Genomic DNA, 19,526 nt, shown 5'->3' on the forward strand with positions numbered 1-19,526 from the left:
ACATTAATCGTGCAGCTGCTATTAACGTGGCATCAAAGCATGACTGTACTCAGACAGGAAAAAAAATCAAAAACTTATTCTGTCTTATTCCAAAGCAAAGAGGTCCATGACTAATGTGAGAGGTAGCCAAGGGGACTTGACAGTCATGGAGATAGACGAGAGGATATACAGAAGATGATGTTTCACAGGGTGAACTGAGGACAGCTGACAGAATTTTCCTCTATGACCACTGATATGTATAATTTGAAAAACACTTTATTCAACTTTAGTTTAGTATTGCACAGTTTAAAATCAAAGTTACAACGTCCTTTACAGTCAAATCAGAATTCTGAGATTTCTTTCAAAATACATTAAATATGTTGGAAAATAGTTGCTGAAAACACCTGAAAAGACTTGGAGGTTAAAAAAGTTTTTCACCAGTTTTCAGTCCAGGATTTTGTGGGCGGTCCTAAAGGGTGGCTCGATGACACGCCAAGGCCACCCTGAGCATACCCCTGCACCCCGAGCAGAGAGATAGAGATGAATTCATCTCGCTCAGCGGACATGCAGTTGTAGTTTCCATGCCGTTCCATTTGGTTTTTGTCAGTTTTTTTTGTTGACACAGCAGAGTCTTTCCATCTAAATGCGACAATCTGAGGCATCATCTGTTGTCTGTCTGCTGGTCTGTACTGCCAAACGAACCTTTTCCCGTCTGCTCACACAACATGAGTGGATGCTGTTAGGTTTGGTTCACCAGTTGACAGGAAAATGAAGGGTTGATCCACTGCATACTGTTTCATAACATCATATTTGGGCTCCAGTCCATCAGAGATATTACAGTTATTTCAAGAAATGTGTGTCTTATAATATCCTATAATTGTCAAGAACAGTAACGGAATTAAAGAGCATAAGTCGAAGAAAAAAAATACATACTTTTATGTTTAATTTACTTGTGTTGTTGAGCTTGTATTTCATGCTTTCCAAAACTGGCACTGTTTGAGTCCCTCTGAGATTGAGCTCTGTTCATAACATTTACAGAGAAGCTTTCAAACTTGAATGGTGGAGCAAGTCACTGGAGGTGGATTCAGTGAAGTGTGGAAGTGAATTGCAAGCTTCAGAGTAAAAGGTCCTCCGTGTCCTTCAAACACACCCTACTCAAAAAGTTACTCAAACTTGTTTAATAAACCATATATATTTTTTATTTTCTTGCATATTCATCATGCATTTCTGCTTCGGCATGCGTTTTAGTGAACTGAATTGCCGTCCTTCCTATTTTTGAAGAAGGTTAAATGACACAGAAGATCTAAATCAGTTTTACTGGCTCCGAAAGATTAGATTTAAGAACAGAACTGATCATATAGGGCACAAAGGCAATAGCACCTCATATTCAGTTCAAGGGGGTTATTGGAAAATATTATGGGTAATCAGCACACTCTTTGTCCTGTCTTGCATCCCTTTATATAACAAGTCATAAGAATAAAATGGGAATTTGTGGACCATGGCAAAAGTTCATTCACTCTCCCCCATTTCTTCATTCATTCCTCCATCTCAGCCCTTATGCCTTTTGGCCCCTTTCCATACTCATAGATCCCTGCTTCCCATTATTTTCCTGTCATTTTAAAATTAGGCAACTCCTTCCTCAATCACTTCATCCAATCACTTAAGACCAAATGTACCACTCCTCTCACTTACCCACACAGGAGCCAATCATTTCTCACGGTTTCCTTTGCCAATCCAATCAGCTCCTCCTGTACTGCCCTTTTTCCATCTGATACTGATGCCAACATCCAGCCATCACCTCACACAACAACCCCATCATGACTTCATCTTAAACTACATTTCTCCACAATCCTTTGTTGGCGTTCACAGGCTTTATTTTTATTTTTTGGGTTAGATGAACCGAGTCGCTGCACATTATTTACAGCCAGTTTGGTTTGTTTCTGCTGCCCAACCCAGTGACTTAAAGATCGACATTCATCTAAGATAACCAGGCACAAACTTGATTTATTTAATATTAATTTCAAAACTCAATAAAATTGTTATCCAAAACCTCCAGCGATGCACAACAGACATCCAAAAGCTTCTGTCTGTCTGTAATAAATTCTGACAGGAAATTGCATGGGCTAACAGATGAAAGGATCTTCATTCATTTGTTTCTTTCTCGTCCTGGGATGGGACCAAAAACCAGTATCAAATTATGAGTGGGCAAATAGGCCCTTTATATCCTGCCACCCACAAAGTGCATTTGATGTGTATGGATGCATGTCTGCCTAAGGGAGGAACGAGGGTCATCAAAGAGCCTTTGCATCAAAGCTGCGTGACGTAAATCTGCTGCTTTCTGACATTACTGCTTTGGACCAAGAGTAAACACAGTGGTCACACATGATGCACTTTATACGCACACCGAACACACAATAGGTTTCCACAGGGCCATGGTTAACCGTGTGCATTTATGATGTCCTCAGATTTATGAGCTCATTTACAGTAGAGGTTGGAGTGAATTTCTACCTTCCGGGAAGCCACTGATTTTCAACTGATTTCCGTCTAATGCAAATCAGTTTTTTAGGGGACTGCCATAACATTCATGGTACCCAGAGGGGGAATCCTAATGACTTTGGTGATCCCTTGACTTTCCCTCTAGTGCCACTTTGAGGTTGGCATTTATGGTTTTGAGTGAAATCTTAACTATTGGATTGTCCTCCAATCTGGCATGGATGTTCATGCCCCTTTCAAAGTCATGTATCTCATGACCATTCTTCTTTCACCATCAGCCAATTTGTCCAATACTTTATGAGCAAATACCTGCAAAACTGACATTATCATTGGCCAAGCTGTATGTTTGCTGAACACATAACTTGGAAAGAGCAGCTAGCATGTCTGTAGACTCTTTTGGTTAGAGAACCTCATTGTTTCTTGCCAACATGGTTTAAAGTCTTCATGGTGAGAAATGCATGTAAAGCAAATGTAAGGACCGATGTTCAAAATCGCCAGAATTCCAGGTTACACTCGACGTTGTACAACTAGTTATCCAACCTTGTTTGAAATCAGTGTTTATATCTGATCCTAATGGCCACACTCAATGGTGGAGTCGAAAGCGATCATAGAGGGAAAGGCGCAATATTTTTTAATGGGATAATGGTGCGCAGTTTCTCATCTGGAAGTCATTCAGAGTGTTGTGCTCAGTTGTTCACATGAAATATGACAGGAACAGTTAGCGAAAGGTGGGAGTAGATTTTCAAAGCCATTCCACCATCTGCTAAGCACTTCTGATGTAATGTAATGTAAATATAAAATACATGACATGTCACTGTATAAATATTTGAGAGTGAACATGATGTTGTGCTGTTCCCGTATCTGTGAACAATCTGAGCAATATTGAGAACTCCTTTTCTTCGAAAAGAAAGTCTAAACCGAGACTCAAACTTTTAATGCTGTACAGCAGTCTCGTATTGCTCCCTGGGGAACCGTTCTTGCTCATAAATAGTGATTAGACGGTCCTGAACCATCAGGATGACTTTTATGAATTCTAAAATCTGGTGCCGTTCATATTGAGGATATCTGCTTCTGTCTTATCTCATTTCATGTGTCAGTTGACATTATGTCTTACCTCTGCTGTCATGATCAACTGACTAACTACAAATTTAGTGAAAACGCCGATATCAAATCAAGTAATTACTGTCATTGAAGACTGCCTGTTGACATTGGTGACCACAGGCCAGATGAATAAAATAACCTGCTAGATGTCTTGATTGGGGTTCCTATTATCGTGTACCGTTACATGCATGTATCAACTAATGAGAGTAGAGAAAATGTACTGCTGGCATTCCATGCCCAGTTGAGTTGAGCTGGACTACATGAGGTGCTAAACATACTTTCCGCCCTTTAACATTCAGTTAAAGTTTATTATCACCACCGGGGGTTCATTTGTCCTTGGCCCCTTGTGGCACAAGGCCAGCAGGAGCAGCATCACGCTAAGCCTGTACCATCTGTGCACATGCAGACATACACATTTGATGTGTATATGCATGTAAATGCACAACAGGAAAACATGGCAAGTGATCAATCTTGGTCGATTTTCTTGCATTAAGTCACATATTTTTTGAGACAACATGAGCAAAGATATTGTGTCAAGAAAATGTAATTTTTTAAAAAAAAAATTAGTTTACGCTTTGGAAACAGAGAGTATTTTACCTGCAAGACCAAAAGATAGCTATATGTTGATCAGGACTTCCATTCATTAGAGAACATGCAGCCACATTTTCAGACTGAAAAAATGATGCAAATGTTCCTTTTGGACGAGCATGAAGGAGTGGTCTACAAGACTAATGCCGCGCGAGTGTGCACGCTCACAAGCTCACTTAGTCAAAGCAAACAAGGGGAAAAGAAAGAGTGAAAACCCAGAGAGACAGGGTCTTGCTCCCATCAGCGTCCAATTCTGCAGAGTCAGCTCTCCTTTTCCCATCACCCCCTGCACCCCTCCTCCCTTCCCTGTCTCTCTCACTTGCTTTCTCTTTACAACCAAAGCACTTTTCCTCTCCTTTTTGTCCCTCCCTTCATCTTTCATCTTCATTTCCTCCTCCTGTACCCCCTCCTGCCTCCGCATCTTCCCTTCCTGCCTCTCATCTGCCCCGGCAAAGGGACTTTGCAGCCCTGATGAACGGAGGGCAAAGCCAGAGCCAGAGAGCATCCGTCATCCGTTTGCTTTGTCCCCCAACCCCCCTCCTCCACCCCTCCGTCCCTCCCTCTGTATTCCATCCCTCTCACATGCTCTATCCCTCCCCCCCTCCTCCTCTCGTCTCCACGGCTTGCCACGGCTAGGATCGCTGCACTTCTCCACGCGTTGAGATGGAGAGCGCACACGTCGGGGTTATTGCAGCTCTACTGAGCCAGGTGGAGAGCAGCAGAAAGAGCTGACTCGTCCCAGTGAGAGCAGGGAGGTGGGAGGTGACCCTCGCTGTCTCTGTCATCACTTAGGAACGCAAAATTGTGGAAAGACAGGGAACTGGACTATCTGCTCACCGGATGGGACATTCAACAAGGGTGATACTTGCTGCCGTTTGAGTTTATTTTTCCAAACTGTGAGAGAATTCCTGAATTCTGTCTCCAAAAGGCTTTTGTTGACTCTTGATATGGATCCCGGTTGAGAGCGGATTGTCTGGGTTTTTAACGTGAAGGGACTTGGATGTGGATTAGAATGCTGATGCGGAGCACCTGAGCTTCGGGACGTAGCCCTCTGTAGCAGGACCACATGGACATGTTTGGTTTCTCCAAGATGCCAAAGCTGTCCGGGTGAGTGTGTGTTTGTGTTCTGGTGCTGGTGGATCTATGTCTGTTTGCTTTTTATTCCACTTTCTTGACAAATATCACTTACTTGTCAGCAAAGTCAAGATAATCCATGCAAGATATTTGCAGGTGAACTGTAATGTTGCAGGGTATACAAGTCATGTCCCTTTAAGTTTTAACAGTCAGTTCAGCTGCTGTGTTTCATTCAAAAAGTTTGATGACTCCTAGAATTAATGTGTTTCGATTAGGAAACTTTGGCTAGAAAGAGTATTTCATGAAGGGCAAGCAAAACAAAGTACGCTGCACAAATTAGACCTGCGTTTGACCTCTGTCTGTGCGAGCGATAGATGCCCGATTGTGTTCTTGTCTTGTTAATCTGTGTTATTTGATCGCGATCAATAAGATACAACCACTACTGAGACGTATACCGACAAAGTAACAACAAGGGGGTCAGCGAATGTGGGAAACAGAAGGTGGAGTCGAATCAGAAAGTCCAAGGAGCAACCAGAGAGTGCAAGGGATTAAGGAAGAGATAAAGAAACAAGACGGACAATGGTTACTAAAAAGGTTGGGGAGTACAAAGTGAGCCAGTGGGGGCAAAGGAAGAGGCGTTACAAGACTACTAAGTGCCTCAAAAGAGACAGCTCAGTTTCAAACTCTGTTCCAGAAGCAGGAGGTTCAGCCTCATGATGCACAACCACGCCCACTTATTGTTTTATCTCTTTTTTTTTCTTCAAAATGCCAATATATATTCCTAAAGATGATTTTATATCCTATTTTCAGTCAGCTATCAACTTTCAAATTTAGCAATTCTTTTCAAACAAGAAAAACATTAAGAAGTCTTAAGACAGAAGAGACTCTAGAAGTATGAGCTGCAGCGATGATCAAGAGCTCAGTACACAACAATCCTCGCTCACTGTGACTTGTGGACACACACGTTCTTAAATACATGTTTGCATGATCCTTAACTCATGTGCAGTCACGTCACTAAGCCCGCTGAACATGGCTCATGGCAAATCTTTTAAATCTACACGTGTACAGAGGTTAGCATCTGGAGTGCATCTTCTGCTCTTCTTAGAGGCAGAAGGAAGGAAGGAAAGAAATTCAAGTCTCCTATTCAGGCTTCAGAAGTATGGCTATTTCTACAAAACTTTTGTTTACTGCATAGTAAATAAGGTCCATATTTCTGACTTATGTATGAATCCATGGAGGCCATGCCAAGATGGTAATATCCTGTAGTGTTTTGACTCACCATTATGTATGCGTTGCTTCAGCCAAAATCAAGCTACAAACTAGATTATCTACAATTGAATTTTACAGACTAATCAGATGAGATTTTAGTGCACCGTACAAAAGCATCAATATGTGTTTGAACAGAATTATCCCTTGTTAGCTCTGGCTCGTAGTCTTGTGAAGAATCTGTGATTTAGTACTTACACAAATAACAGTGGCTGCTGTTTTATTACCAAGTTACCTAAACATGAAGCATGAGGAAACCAAAGAAGCACTCCTTGCTTTCAGTGCCTGTGAACAGTGTTAACATTCAGAGTTATCACTATAAATCACGAGGAGAGCGCAAAACTTTTGAAGTGCTGTTAAAATGAGCTTTTTCTTTCAAGTAATCCAATTGCAAATTCATTTTTGCACATTAATGCAGATGAACGTGTCACACAGCACCAAAGCAAGTGACTAAAGTCTGCATGTGTTGCATATTATCACATTTTCTTTTACCTTTATTTGACTTCTGATTTGAATAAATGGCTTCCATTTCTCACATGAAGTGCGTCCCCACCCCTTGATTACCCTCCCGAGAACAACTCGCATGTCTCCTTGTGCTTGTACCATTTTTTCATAACATTCGCCACACCCACTTTTACACATTTGGCTCCATCCATCGTCGACAGCCATGTAAAATGTCTAATAAAGGCGTAATGCTAACAGGCACCAAGAGAGCCTTTGCACCACTGGCAAGTTAGCTGCACTTTGCTCATACCCAGATGGCCGTCGTGTATCCATGAGCTGTCATAATACAATTTTGGGAGCCTTCTGTTTGCAGATGGCGTACAAGCCAAATACGCTTCATAAACTTTAATGAGGAGTTGTGGATCATTTATCACATTTTAATGCTGGTAATAAATCATTCATTGTGATGGGAAGATGGGAAATAAAACAGCTGCAGCAGGTGAGAGGTATCTGTGCTCTTTCTGTTTGCGTTTGTTTGGTTTTTATCCCAACCATCGACTAATGAGAGTTTCGTTATCGCACATCTGGCTTTATTTTGGCAAGATTAACCTAATGTGTCTTATCCATTACCATCCGTGGATCCTGAAGACAATGACAGGACCCGTATCAGCATTTGTAGTGTGGGAAAAAATCTTGGCTTTAGTGTGATGGCATTTGGCAGTGAAACTGGCCAGCAGGGTTTGTTTGTGTTCCGAATATCAGATTACAATAATGCGTGCCAAATTGCCCTCCGCTTTATGCCAATGCATGCTGCTACTTCAGAGGGCAAAGATCCATTGTACCGAGAACCATCTGACATGTTGTGGTGTGCTAAAGAGTGTTCAGAGTGAATTTCAATTTTGAGGAAGTAAGGGAGCTCATTACTTAAAATGACCAGTAAGCATTTCATAATCTCTCCAGACATCATGCTGGTTTCCAGTTCTGGTTATTGACAACAACTCCGATATAAAGCTCAGGACACATAGACTAGAAGTGATTTTAAAATGACGGGTGCTATAGTGAAATATTTATAAATAGAACAAGGTCTACAGGAAAACTTCACATGGCGCCTGTAAGGTTAGAGGCCAATGTTAATTATTGATTTGTGACTGCACACAAACTCTTAATTTCCTGTATGAAAACCTATGTGACATGCTCGTCCACCAACCTGACCTCCACACCCATATTTCTTCACCTTGTAACATAAAGGACACACTTCTTCCATCGGCCCTGACTGTCGGCATTGGACATAAAATATGACGCCCAGAATTGTCTGTTATGGACATAATTCCTGGGACACTGAGGCGTTATTTCCATATTTTCCATAGGTCTTGTCTATGGCAAGGGTTACTATTTACTATCTGCAAGTCCTGGCCTGAGATCAGTTTATTTCATGAGTTTAAAGGATAGATTCACATATTTGGAGCCTATGTTATAAAATCCAACCACAGTCAATGAGAACAAATCCCAACAAATTGGGAAATGCAAGTATTCCCTTTCTTGCAGCAAGTCAGACGAGAAGATCAGCAACAGCTAAATGTGAAGCAGCAGCCTGAGCGCAATTAGCTTAGCTTAGCATAAGGACTTAAAGTAGGGGGGACACACCAAGCCTGACACTGTCTGGACAGACCTAGCCTTTATGCTAAGCTAATGGCTTACTGGCTCTAGCTTTCTTATCGAACTCCCCGCAAGGAAGCGAATGAGAGTATTTCCCAAAAATGTCAGATTGTTCTTTTTAAGTTCAGCTTCCAAAATTCACTTTATATGGACCGATAACACACATCCGATGTCTCTACAGCTTCTGATATTTCTAAGCCACTTGTATTTTCTTTGCAAACTTGCAGTTATTTGACGTAGGTGGACATGTCTCTGCAGAGAGCACATATGTCACAACACACAAATCATAGCCTGGAGAAGAAAAGAAAAAAATAACATCAGGCTCGAGCGCTACCACCACCACTCCCCCCCTCACTCCATTTCTCTCGTTTGCACTCTCTGCCTGTAACCCTTAAAGTTGCACGATTTTCTTGATTTGAGTCTGGATAATCCTCCTAAGGGATTTGGTCTGTGATCAGCGCAGGAGGGGCTGGCGGGGGTGAACACACTGTTTCATTCAGTATATGAAATCACATCACACACATCTCTCTCTCTCTCTCTTACCTATCTACTTTATATGGCAGAACATCCATCCACTTATCTGTGGATCTATCCCCACCTGTAATTTAAACTAGGTACTGCTTGGTAGATATGATCCATCTTTCAAAATGACAAATTGAAACTGATAATTTCAGTTGCGTTAGGATTCTTGAATATATTTTAAGGTATGTTTTGTTTATACATCTGTTTAAAAAGAATGCTATACTATACATTTGTTGTCTTCAGTGTAAAGAAACAGTAGAGAATTTAATTTCAGCCCAGCCCGTAACACATTTGTTATTCTGCTTATGTGATAAAACACACCGGCTCTGAAATGGAATGCTTTAATCAGCCCTTCATTCTCTTTCTGCGGGGATTCATTTCCTGTGAACGCTGATATTCTGTTATGTTATGATTACCGCATTTTACTTCCTATAATTCCAGTCGTCTCTCCGACCAAATAATACTGAAAGACCGAAGCGATGCGCTTCATGCTTCCGCTCCCTCTTTTTGACAACAGACCAAATTTGATCAATTATGCAAATGAAGCAAAACCCATTTTGTTTCCTCGCTCCGCTCAGATCCGAACTTCCTTCCCCTCGCAACAAACAAATAAGTTTTTAGAACGTGCATTCGTGCCACAATTCTCAAACAGCAAGCGCACTGAAATGAAGACACGCCGGCTGATCGGTGATGCGAAAAGCGGCGGCGTTATTGAATTTTTGCCTGCGGGAGTGCGTCACGTATTCTGTAAATCTTAAGAGAGTTCTACACACAGCATGCGTTTCTCTGTTAGCGCTATCCTGTCTCATGTATTCTGCATGGAACCTAATCAGTAAGGCAACTCTGCTTAGTTCATTATTCAATTCACACATTGGTGCAAAGGCATAAACGGCCTCGTTCTACCAAAGCTGTGGCTGCGGAAGTTCAATTCCAGTCATCTCTTTATGCCGAGACTTCTCTTGTCCCTAACTCCCATCATAACAAGGCATGTAACAGTGTTTGGCCTCGGGTTGAACCCCATAACAATCCCTAAGAACAAAGGCAGTTAAACCACCCATGTGTCCCGAGCTGATTCACTCCAGTGACTGATCTTCTTTCTGAAGTTTTAATTTCATTCTAACACTACAATAATACAATAATCTTAGTACGTTTCATCACTTGTACGGTTCATGTTTCAGTTTCAGGTCTCATTTGCCCTCTTTGCATTTCGCATACTCCAAAACAGAAAACGGGAGTCTTTCATCATTGTGAGGATGCCAGGCAACCAGCAAAGACTTCAGGAACTTACTGTACGCCTGCATATAACCCTGTGTAAAACCACAACTTGTCCATTAGAAAAATGAGATATAACTTGTTTAGCATACAGACATGAGAGTGGTTTCAATCCTCTCATCTAACTCTCAGCAAGAAACCGAATAAGCGCGTTTGCCATAACGTCAAGCTGTTTCTTTTTCAAAGACTGAATGCCCCTCGTGCGTAAGAAATGATGATTACATGCGAAATTAATGATGCAGCTGTCCTATGAAGGTACACACAGAAAAACAACTCTTCTCAAACATTAATGCCAACATGTTACATTTCCAGTACATTTGCTGAGTGCCTGTCTCACCGTACTGTGCCTTTGCCCTCCACTTTCCGTACCATTTAACCTCAGAGCAGCTGTTGTTCCCCTTTCACACAAATGCTCACGGATGCATTAACTAGTATAGTATATGCTAAAGTGTCAAAACAACAAGTACACATGGGCGACGTTGGCATCTGTGTTCTCATTATATAACACGTGGCATCAGCTCAAATCTATGTATTTCTTTAAGTGATCACTGAGCTTTAAATACAGATTTAACGACTCCCACGCTGCCAAGCCAAGCAAGGCAATTCGTGCATGAGGACGTTTTCACAAAGTCATACAGTCATACTGTACATAACTCTTAGCAAGCGCATACTCAATAATTGATCACTTTGGTTTAGTTTTACTACACGCAGCGGGCAACTCTGTAGTTGAAGGGCGGCCGAAAAGTTAAAAATATCCTCCACATCCGTTGCATTTTATATTCTCTCTCTCTCTCGTTCACAGTTTGGAAAGGAAATGAAGGAAATGGCACTGTGGAGCAATCAGGCGTGACTGAAACAATGTGGAATTAATGAATTCTTGTCATTTATATTTAATGGTAATCATCCAAGCAATGGAATTTTACTTACTTTCATACATAGTTTGTTTTGCGTTTGTTGCATTCACACATACATGCAAAGACTTCCACTGGCACACACGTTCAAGCCTGGCATGTGTGTATATGAGGTCAAAAGTCCTAAACCCATTCCTCCAATGACCGAGCATGGCTATTACTTCCCCTAATTGGGTCGAAATGAAATGACTAATTCAATTTTTAAGTCAATTGAAAAGCCAAACATCTGTTCAGCCCTCCTGGTTCTCTGTCCGCCGCCGAGTGTAGCTGATTGGAAATGGGTTAGAGGTACAGCAGAGCTCGCGTCTACGTTTTTCATGTGCAAGTGCAACAAATTGGGAGTGAGGATTGTCTCAGGGGAGACTTGTCACTTGCACATCCAGCTCTCTACTTAACTCACAGGCATGAGATTGATATCAATCTTCTCGTCATACTCTCTGAAAGACAGCAAATAAGCGTGCGCGGCAAAAGATGTTGAACCATTCCTTCGTTGTCTGTGAGTGCATAGTTTTTCAAAGTCCCTCAGAAAACACTCGGCAATGTGGCAACGTATGTTGAACATATCTTAACCAAACGCACTTTGTGTATTCTTACTTTCTTTGAGCTGCAAATGCACTCGAAGACTAAAGAGATTGCCACTGCGACATTATCATTCAAGAAACGAGACAAGAGCACAAGTGTTTTTTTATTCGTCCTTAATGATCACCATCCTCCTGTGTAATCTTATTTAGGAAACGTTTAGCGATGCTTGTTCCGCCGTGATATTTTTAGCCTGCCGAATTATGCCCCAGCGCTCGGTGCAGATGTTCCAGTCTGCTGTAAATGTTTTCAGCTTGTATGTGTTTTGACATCGACTGAATGCACCCGGTGACGAATGAAAGTCACTCGAGTGTACCTCGTGTACATTCACGCACACACCCTAAAGCTGTGGGTTCTTTTAAGCACTGCGAGCTGATATGCATGCACTCTTTCTTTAACCTTTTACAATTGACTTGAACCACATAGACGGACGTAGTCAATTCTCGGTGGTCATTGCATCACGCGAGTACAGTCAACCAACCAGAAACTAACTTGTAGTGAAACTCCCCGTAGGCATGACCTCGGTTAAAGTAAGGGAAGAATAAAGGGTTTGACACAGAAGGTAAAATTAATTAGGAATGGAAAATAATCTAAGCCCTGTTTTTTTTTTCAATCATTTTCTCCATCATAGACTGGAAAAATAAGGTGTCTGGTAAGTAATTGCCTTTAGTTATCTCTGGGGAGCCATCCATTTCATCGCAGAGCTCATTCTTGGATCCATTAATGGACAGCCAAAGGGTGCAAGTTGCTCCTTCTCTCTTTAAAAAACGGAATTTTATTAAAAACTTGCAATAAAGGTAGAGGAATTGATTGGCTGAGTTTGTGTAAGGACAATGACAAGACTGCTGAACAATAATACAGAATAATTTTAGGCATTGACCGTGAGTTCAAACGCTCTTCCAGTGGCGCTTTAGGCCAAATAATGATAATAAACTTTATTTGTATGTCACCTTTCATACAGGATATGCAGCTCAAAGTGCTTTACATGAAAGCAGACGGAGAATTAACATGTGTTAAGACTTCATTCGAACAGTTTTTCTTTTGAAAACACAATTTCAAACCTGCTCTGCTGCCCTTTGTAATTTCGGGCCCGCCTTTTGGTTCCACTGCGCTTTATGTGACATTTACAAAGAATCAATGAGATGTTGTGCTGTGGACTGTGTTATCCCACTGAGATGTACCGCTGCACTGTAAAAGGTTGAAAAACAACACCATAAAGCGCTGTGGGTCCGCCACAGATACAGTAGCAGCTTGTGGACGCAAGGGAACTACAGGCAAGAGAGTTATTTAAATAACCAAAAGATGTGAAATCATCGGTAGCAGACTTCAAGGTAATATATCATCTAAAGCAATACGACCTCCTATTCCATGATAAGGGTCATGCTACTTATTGATCTGTTCTCCAGTTTTTTCATCACACCAGCAATGCTGTCAGTCAATCAGTCAGCTTTGATGTACTCAGTTCCCAAAGGGCAACACGTATCATCTATATAGGCATCTATATAGTCCAGCTACACTGTCAACCAATTCAGCAGCACGCATACTCCTAAAAATCTTTAAATCTGTTCAGTCGAATTTGTTCTCTATGGCTTCTGGCTCATATATATTCTATGTTAGTGTCAGTACATCCTGTATTTTTAACTCCCAACCCTGGGAGGTTCCATCTGATATCATCTTATCTTATAAATGAACACACATGTGGCTAATGCAGAATCTCCCCTTGCAGCACAACCTGCATTCTTAAGAGAAATGCGGCCCACCGACACACTGGCTTGCTTGCCTCAGGCCGTTAAATGCAATTTGCAGTGCAGTTGAGGACAATCATTAAGCGAAGACGTGTGTGTGTGTGTGTGTGTGTGTGTGTTTAGCTTTGGTCAAAAGTCTGGCCAGCAGCCTGTGGTGTCTTAAACCTTTGCATTGGGAGAGGACGGGGTGTGCCCAGTTCTAGTCTGGTACACTCACAGTGTGTGAGCGGGTAAACAAACAGAGCTGGGGTCTGCTTTCGGCTGTATGTTTGAGGTGATTCCGATGTGAAGCAAGGGTGCAGTGGTCGAAGGTTTAACCAGTCTGGACAGCTGTGATTGATGCCGCTGACTGTGTACTTATTGACATAACCCTGACATGTCTTTGTGCTTGCTGCTGTGTGTGTATGTGAGCGGATAGAAGGATCATTCATTATGTTCTGCACTGCATTGACGTAGAAATCAGTATTCCATCCTATAGAATAGAAGAGGAGCTGTCCGTGGTCCTGACATCAGCTGAACGAAAGCCCCAAATGAAGCTGCTTCCTCGCTCACCCACTCTGATGTCTTTGTAAAGAGCGGCGTTTTATGGCGAGCGTTCAATTGATTGCATCATCACACGCCGTTGGCACGTTTCCACATTGGTAAGACCAGTCCGGCGTTTATAAGACGCTGAGTTTCATCTCTCGGGGACATAAAGATCCAAATCCCACTAATCAGCTCAAGTACAGTTCAGTCTATATTATGAGCTCAGACAGTTAGTAAGCAGGGGAAAGACTTTGTAGTGCAACGCAGTGCAACATGACAAATGCTACATTTACCCGCAACCATAAAACTGCAGAGTAGTGGTGACTCACCGCCTCTGCTGTTAGTGCTGATAGGCTTTGGATTTAGCACCTTTGTGGCTGACAGGGAAACGATTGCATGTGGTCATTTGGTCGTTTGGTAGTCCCTGTGTTAAAAATGTTTGAAAGAAAATATGTTGAGACGATGCTGTAATATGAACATTTTCTGCATTTCATTTCGGATTAATGACACGTTGAGTGTGTAGTCCTCTGAATCGCACACAGCTCTGGTTGGGGTTGCTTATCGATAGTTGTTTTACTGGTTAAAAAACAGCCATCAAGAGTTTATATGCTGTAGCTTGAGTGCCTAATGATGGACCGATTCTGGTCTCGATAGCCTGGTGCTACTTATGAAAATCTGAATGTGGCCCTTACATGATGAAGAGTTTTTACAGTTTCAGATGGACTGTTGGAAAATGGAAACATCTGATTGAATAGATCTATTAACCCTTTGTTTATAAAGCTTTTGCCACAAATGAACAACTTTCCCTGCTGAAAACACCCCTCACTCTGCAACATGTTCAGAGAGCATGCAGAATGGAACTTAATGTTACAAAAAAAGAAATGCTGCACTATGCTGTGCTTATTTGTGTCTGCAGGTGCATGCCGTCTTGTGTAAAAGCCAAAGCATCCTCGGATAGCTAAGCCGTACAAAGCGAGAGCACTTCCAGGGAGACTTTTAACAACATACACCAATGTTTCATTCATGAAGTGCACAAAGTCATGGAGAAAAGACCGAGCGAGTAAAAGAGAGTGGAGGAAGCCAACAAACGAGCAAATCAGTGGAAGGGTCAGGCGAGTCTTGCTAGGAGATTAGAGTGTGTTAAGTTGGACACTAATAAGAACAATGAGGACGATTACGTTCTATTAGGAAGCAAATTTCTTGTGACAGATCGGTGCCGAATTGGATTCACAATCTACTGACATGATCATGCGGAATGGATGTCCAAGAGGTTACATAAAAGTAAGTGTGTGCGTGCCCGTGCGTGTGAAATGCACCGAGAGCCAAAGCATGTCATCTCCGGATAGTAAAGCTATATAAAGTGAGAGCACTTCCATGGCAACTTAGAACAACGTGCAGCGATGTTTAATTTATGAACAGCGCAAAGTCTTGGAGAAAGAAGCAGGTCAAGGCGATGGCTGGAGTTGTCTTGCTAGCAGCTTTAGTCTGTGTGTTAAGTTGGAACATTAATGAGCATAACGAGGAAGACTAAGAGAAAAGAAGCTCTATTAGCAAGCAATTAGAAAGTTTCTAGCGACAGATCGATGCCACGTTGTACAATCCTGTTCTGCTGACAGCAGCGCAAATCCAGTTAATTCAGCTTTGGGCGTACTGTACAATCCCAGTATGTGATAAATCACGTGATATAGGGCTGCAACTAATCATAAAACCAAGTTTTGGAAACTTGGCGAAATCTTTGGTCGACAGTCGGAAACGGTAGATCTAAATCACGCCCAACAAGACCTGACTCACAGTGGTGGTGACCAAAGACTGCCTGCTTAGGGCCATATTCTCCGAATACACGTGGACGTTAAATTAGGCCCACCAACATTTTTAGTACCTATAGAGTTGTTAATACATTTGTTTGTGCTAAATCAAGAGAACGGCTGGATGACACGAGTTCTCTATTTACTGACATTTTAATCAACCTATCTGACACGGTGTGACATGCAATGAACTCTCACATCTCACAGTGTTTAGGGGTTGAAGTCAGTTACACCAGAAACAGATAACTTCAGTGGAAAAGAACTTTTTTTTGAGCCAGAACAGGACAGGAGTGCTGAGTTTAATGATGATACATGAAGTTTTCCAGAATTATCTGTTTTCTTTTCTGGGATTTATGTGATCATCCCAAGTCCCTGGAAACCTGCTACCTTCAACTGGAGTAGATTTTCCCAAAGCACTTAAGTCATTATATCGGTCCATAAAAGTAAGAGCGAATGAACACTTTTCTATTTATTGCAGAGTCAGCTGACATGTTCAGATGAAAGAAATGCCCTCAAACCCTGATTTACATTTTTTATGTATGTTTCCCGCTGCTCCACCCACCACTTAACCTACATGTCCTTGTACCCTATGAACAGTCCTCAGCTCCACCAGCATGCAGGACAAGTCAGCTGCTGAGCTTTTTAAAAAGAAGAAGAAAACCTCCCGCAGAATTGTGCTTTAGCTTAAATTACCCCAGTTATTCTGAGTGTAAAGTGGGGAGAATTGGCAGGGGGACGTGGATTTTACGCTACAGGCTGTAGTAAGCATTGTCATAATGTAGGCTAAAGCATCTTGGGAGCGCTCTTAGCCTTTTGTGTGAATTCAGTCAGTCTGGATAAAGATCTTGAGGGGTTTTACAGGATTTAATGTCCCGTGTTGAGTGTCTGTGTGAGGTCTATTCAAAAAAAGCAAGGTCAAGCTAAATAATTTTCACTCCCTGCAGTAATACGTAGCCGGGGCATTGGCAGAAACAGGCCTTTAAATGGCCTCAATCTTGAAGCTTCAACTGTCTTTATTTCAACTGCAGTTCAAATTCCAAATTGAAAACGTGTGTCATTGAAGGTCAACGCAGAAACGCCCCAGTGACTCAGATCCCTCTCTGCTGCTCTCCTGATTTTACTTTGGAAAGAGACCGTCAGACAGAGGCTGACTAATGTTAGGGTTCAGTGATACGGGAGAGTCTAAACTAGACATTAGTCACATATTAGGTCAAATGAAAATATCTAAGAGTATGGTGGTGCCACACAAGTGGAACACAATATAAAATGTGAGAGAGTTGTGAAAAATGAGCATCACAATGTCCCAAATCTCAAGGTAACTTTGTCTTCAAATGTCTTGTTTGCTCTGAAAGACAGATATATTAAATTTATGGTGATATAAAACACAGGAAAGCAGCAAGTGCTCACACTGTAGAAGCTATATTGTACTTGATTAATTACTTAAACAACAACTCAATTGTCGGAACCGCTGAATCATTTTTCCTGAACACTTCCAATCCATTGATGTGCAGACATCTATCATTGGACATAAAACCCATTTCTAGTGGCACTTGAGAAAACACTACAACATTCATATTTTCTGATGAAATGTAATAAATGTCAGGCAAAGCAGGGATTATAATCTACTCTGATGGGCCTATAGATATTACCTCAGCTCAACCCTTTGATGGATTACTTCACCGGACAGCAACAATCCAGATCAGAGCTGCGGTATCTGAGAAATGTAACTGAATTTGTTGAGATGCACCCAGGGCTCAGTGTTCGGGGCTGTGCGTTCTTGCTGACTGGAGCATGTGGTGCCTGAGCACGGGGAGGCCTGCGCCAGCTGGCTCTCATGCTTTCTGTGATAGGGAGGCCTAACATATGATGCAGCAAAAACACCCCCCAAAAAAACAGGCTAGCTCCAGTAACCACCGTCTTTGCCGCTAAATGGGGACATTTATTCATGATGTGGTGAAATATATTTGGGTGGAAATTTACAATGATGACTAGCTGCGCTTTCTGTGCTTACGCAAGAGGTTATGCCTCGTCGTGCGATACATCACTGTGATCCAATTTCTGCTCTTAGTGTTTTAAACAACCTAATGAAAAGGCAGAGAGGATCAATATCTGTGAATGCAGTCCATGAAGCACTAGCCATGACAAATCAATTAAGCACAGGGGGGTTTACAGGGGGCGGGGAATCAAGAACCAGGGTTTAAATGTAGTTAAAAACCCTGAAAGGAAACAAAATATATTGGATTCCTTGAATCAGATGGGCTTTTTTTTCTTAGTAGTCTGCTAATTTATTGGTAACTGCACATATAACTCCTGTGTTTGTAAAAAACAATTACATTCCAATTAATCATCCTCAGCTGCCGTTGTGTTTTCTGCTAATTGGCAACTGTGATGTTATGCTACAAACGTGTAGCATACTAATACATGAAAATGGTTAACTTGGAAAACAGTACTTAGAGTCCATTATATATATATAGATATAATAATATAATATATATATATATATATATATAATTTCTGCATGATTGGTGGACTACTGCCTGGAAATACCACCCACGTCAGGCTCAAGGCCTACCCATTCCATGTACACACACAGATACAGATAATTTGTTGGTTCACCAGATTCAGGTAATGGCGCGCTCACTCATCCCTACCTTTATCTGCAAATATAATATATTAAGTTAGTTGCATACCACATTTTCAGTTGCAGATTAGGTTTATCTATGTTACACAGGCTCCATCCTTAGGTGTCGGCCTGAAGATTAATGTACCTCATGCCACTGAACTCTAAAGAAGTATTTAAATATTAGCATTTTTTTTTGTAATATCATCCACCTGAAAAGGTTCATCAGTACATTTTCGTCAAGGCAAGAATAAGTCGATTGAGTTTGTGTCATAAAGTTTTGGAGCAGCAGTGTGAAAGACTGAGAAATTGATCCCTGTTTTTGAGAGGGACATTAATTGATCGTAGTACATTTTAAAGTCAATACGCTGGCCTTTTCAGCAAAGGCAGCCCTAAGAGCAAAGCACCCCGCCGCTTCTTTTGAGTGCATATATTTGGATTCCTGGTATGTTGAAGGGAAATACATCAAACGGGGGGAAAGTGGGGATAAGGCCTCATGTCAACACGCCAGGTTCGTGCTACATCAGTTGGACAAAAACTCTGCCGCATAGTTCATCGAGGAGAGAACTTTCACGATGTGACAGCAGGGGTTACATAGCAGCAGCTCTTTGTGTTGTGATATTTCAATGTCTGTGTTTCTTTAGTCAGTAACCTTTTGCATTCACATTTTAGAAAAAAATACTGAGGGAGAGAAAACTAAGAAAAAGCTAAGTGCTGTTTACTCTTCAAACATGCAGCTGTAAAATTTGCGTGACTGTTTCTGTTCTGAATGGTAAACACAATTATCCGACTTTGTGCTCTTATTCAGTGCCATTTGAGAGTGCTTGGGCTTAAAAAGTGGCAGTTGGGGCTTGAAATTGTAGAAAACATCCATCCAAAGATGCCTTATTTAGATTACAATTGTTTTGTGCTTTGTTCTGTGCCTCTAGGGACAATGATTGGTCAG

The 19,526-nt window shown here is 41.6% G+C and overlaps 1 protein-coding gene across 1 annotated transcript in view; it reads left to right on the forward strand.

Moving 5' to 3' along the window:
• Positions 1-4,778: 4,778 nt before the first annotated feature.
• Positions 4,779-19,526, forward strand: part of LOC104924096 (FERM and PDZ domain-containing protein 4) — a 39,944-nt gene continuing 25,196 nt past the window's right edge. Inside the window, exon 1 of the mRNA XM_010737335.3 lies at positions 4,779-5,268. Within this exon, the coding sequence (XP_010735637.3) occupies positions 5,228-5,268 (41 nt within the window). The 5' untranslated portion in view covers positions 4,779-5,227. The remainder of the gene's footprint in view (positions 5,269-19,526) is intronic.

The sequence above is a fragment of the Larimichthys crocea genome, chromosome XIX, assembly GCF_000972845.2.
Source record: "Larimichthys crocea isolate SSNF chromosome XIX, L_crocea_2.0, whole genome shotgun sequence".
In the NCBI taxonomy this organism is placed as follows: domain Eukaryota; kingdom Metazoa; phylum Chordata; class Actinopteri; family Sciaenidae; genus Larimichthys; species Larimichthys crocea.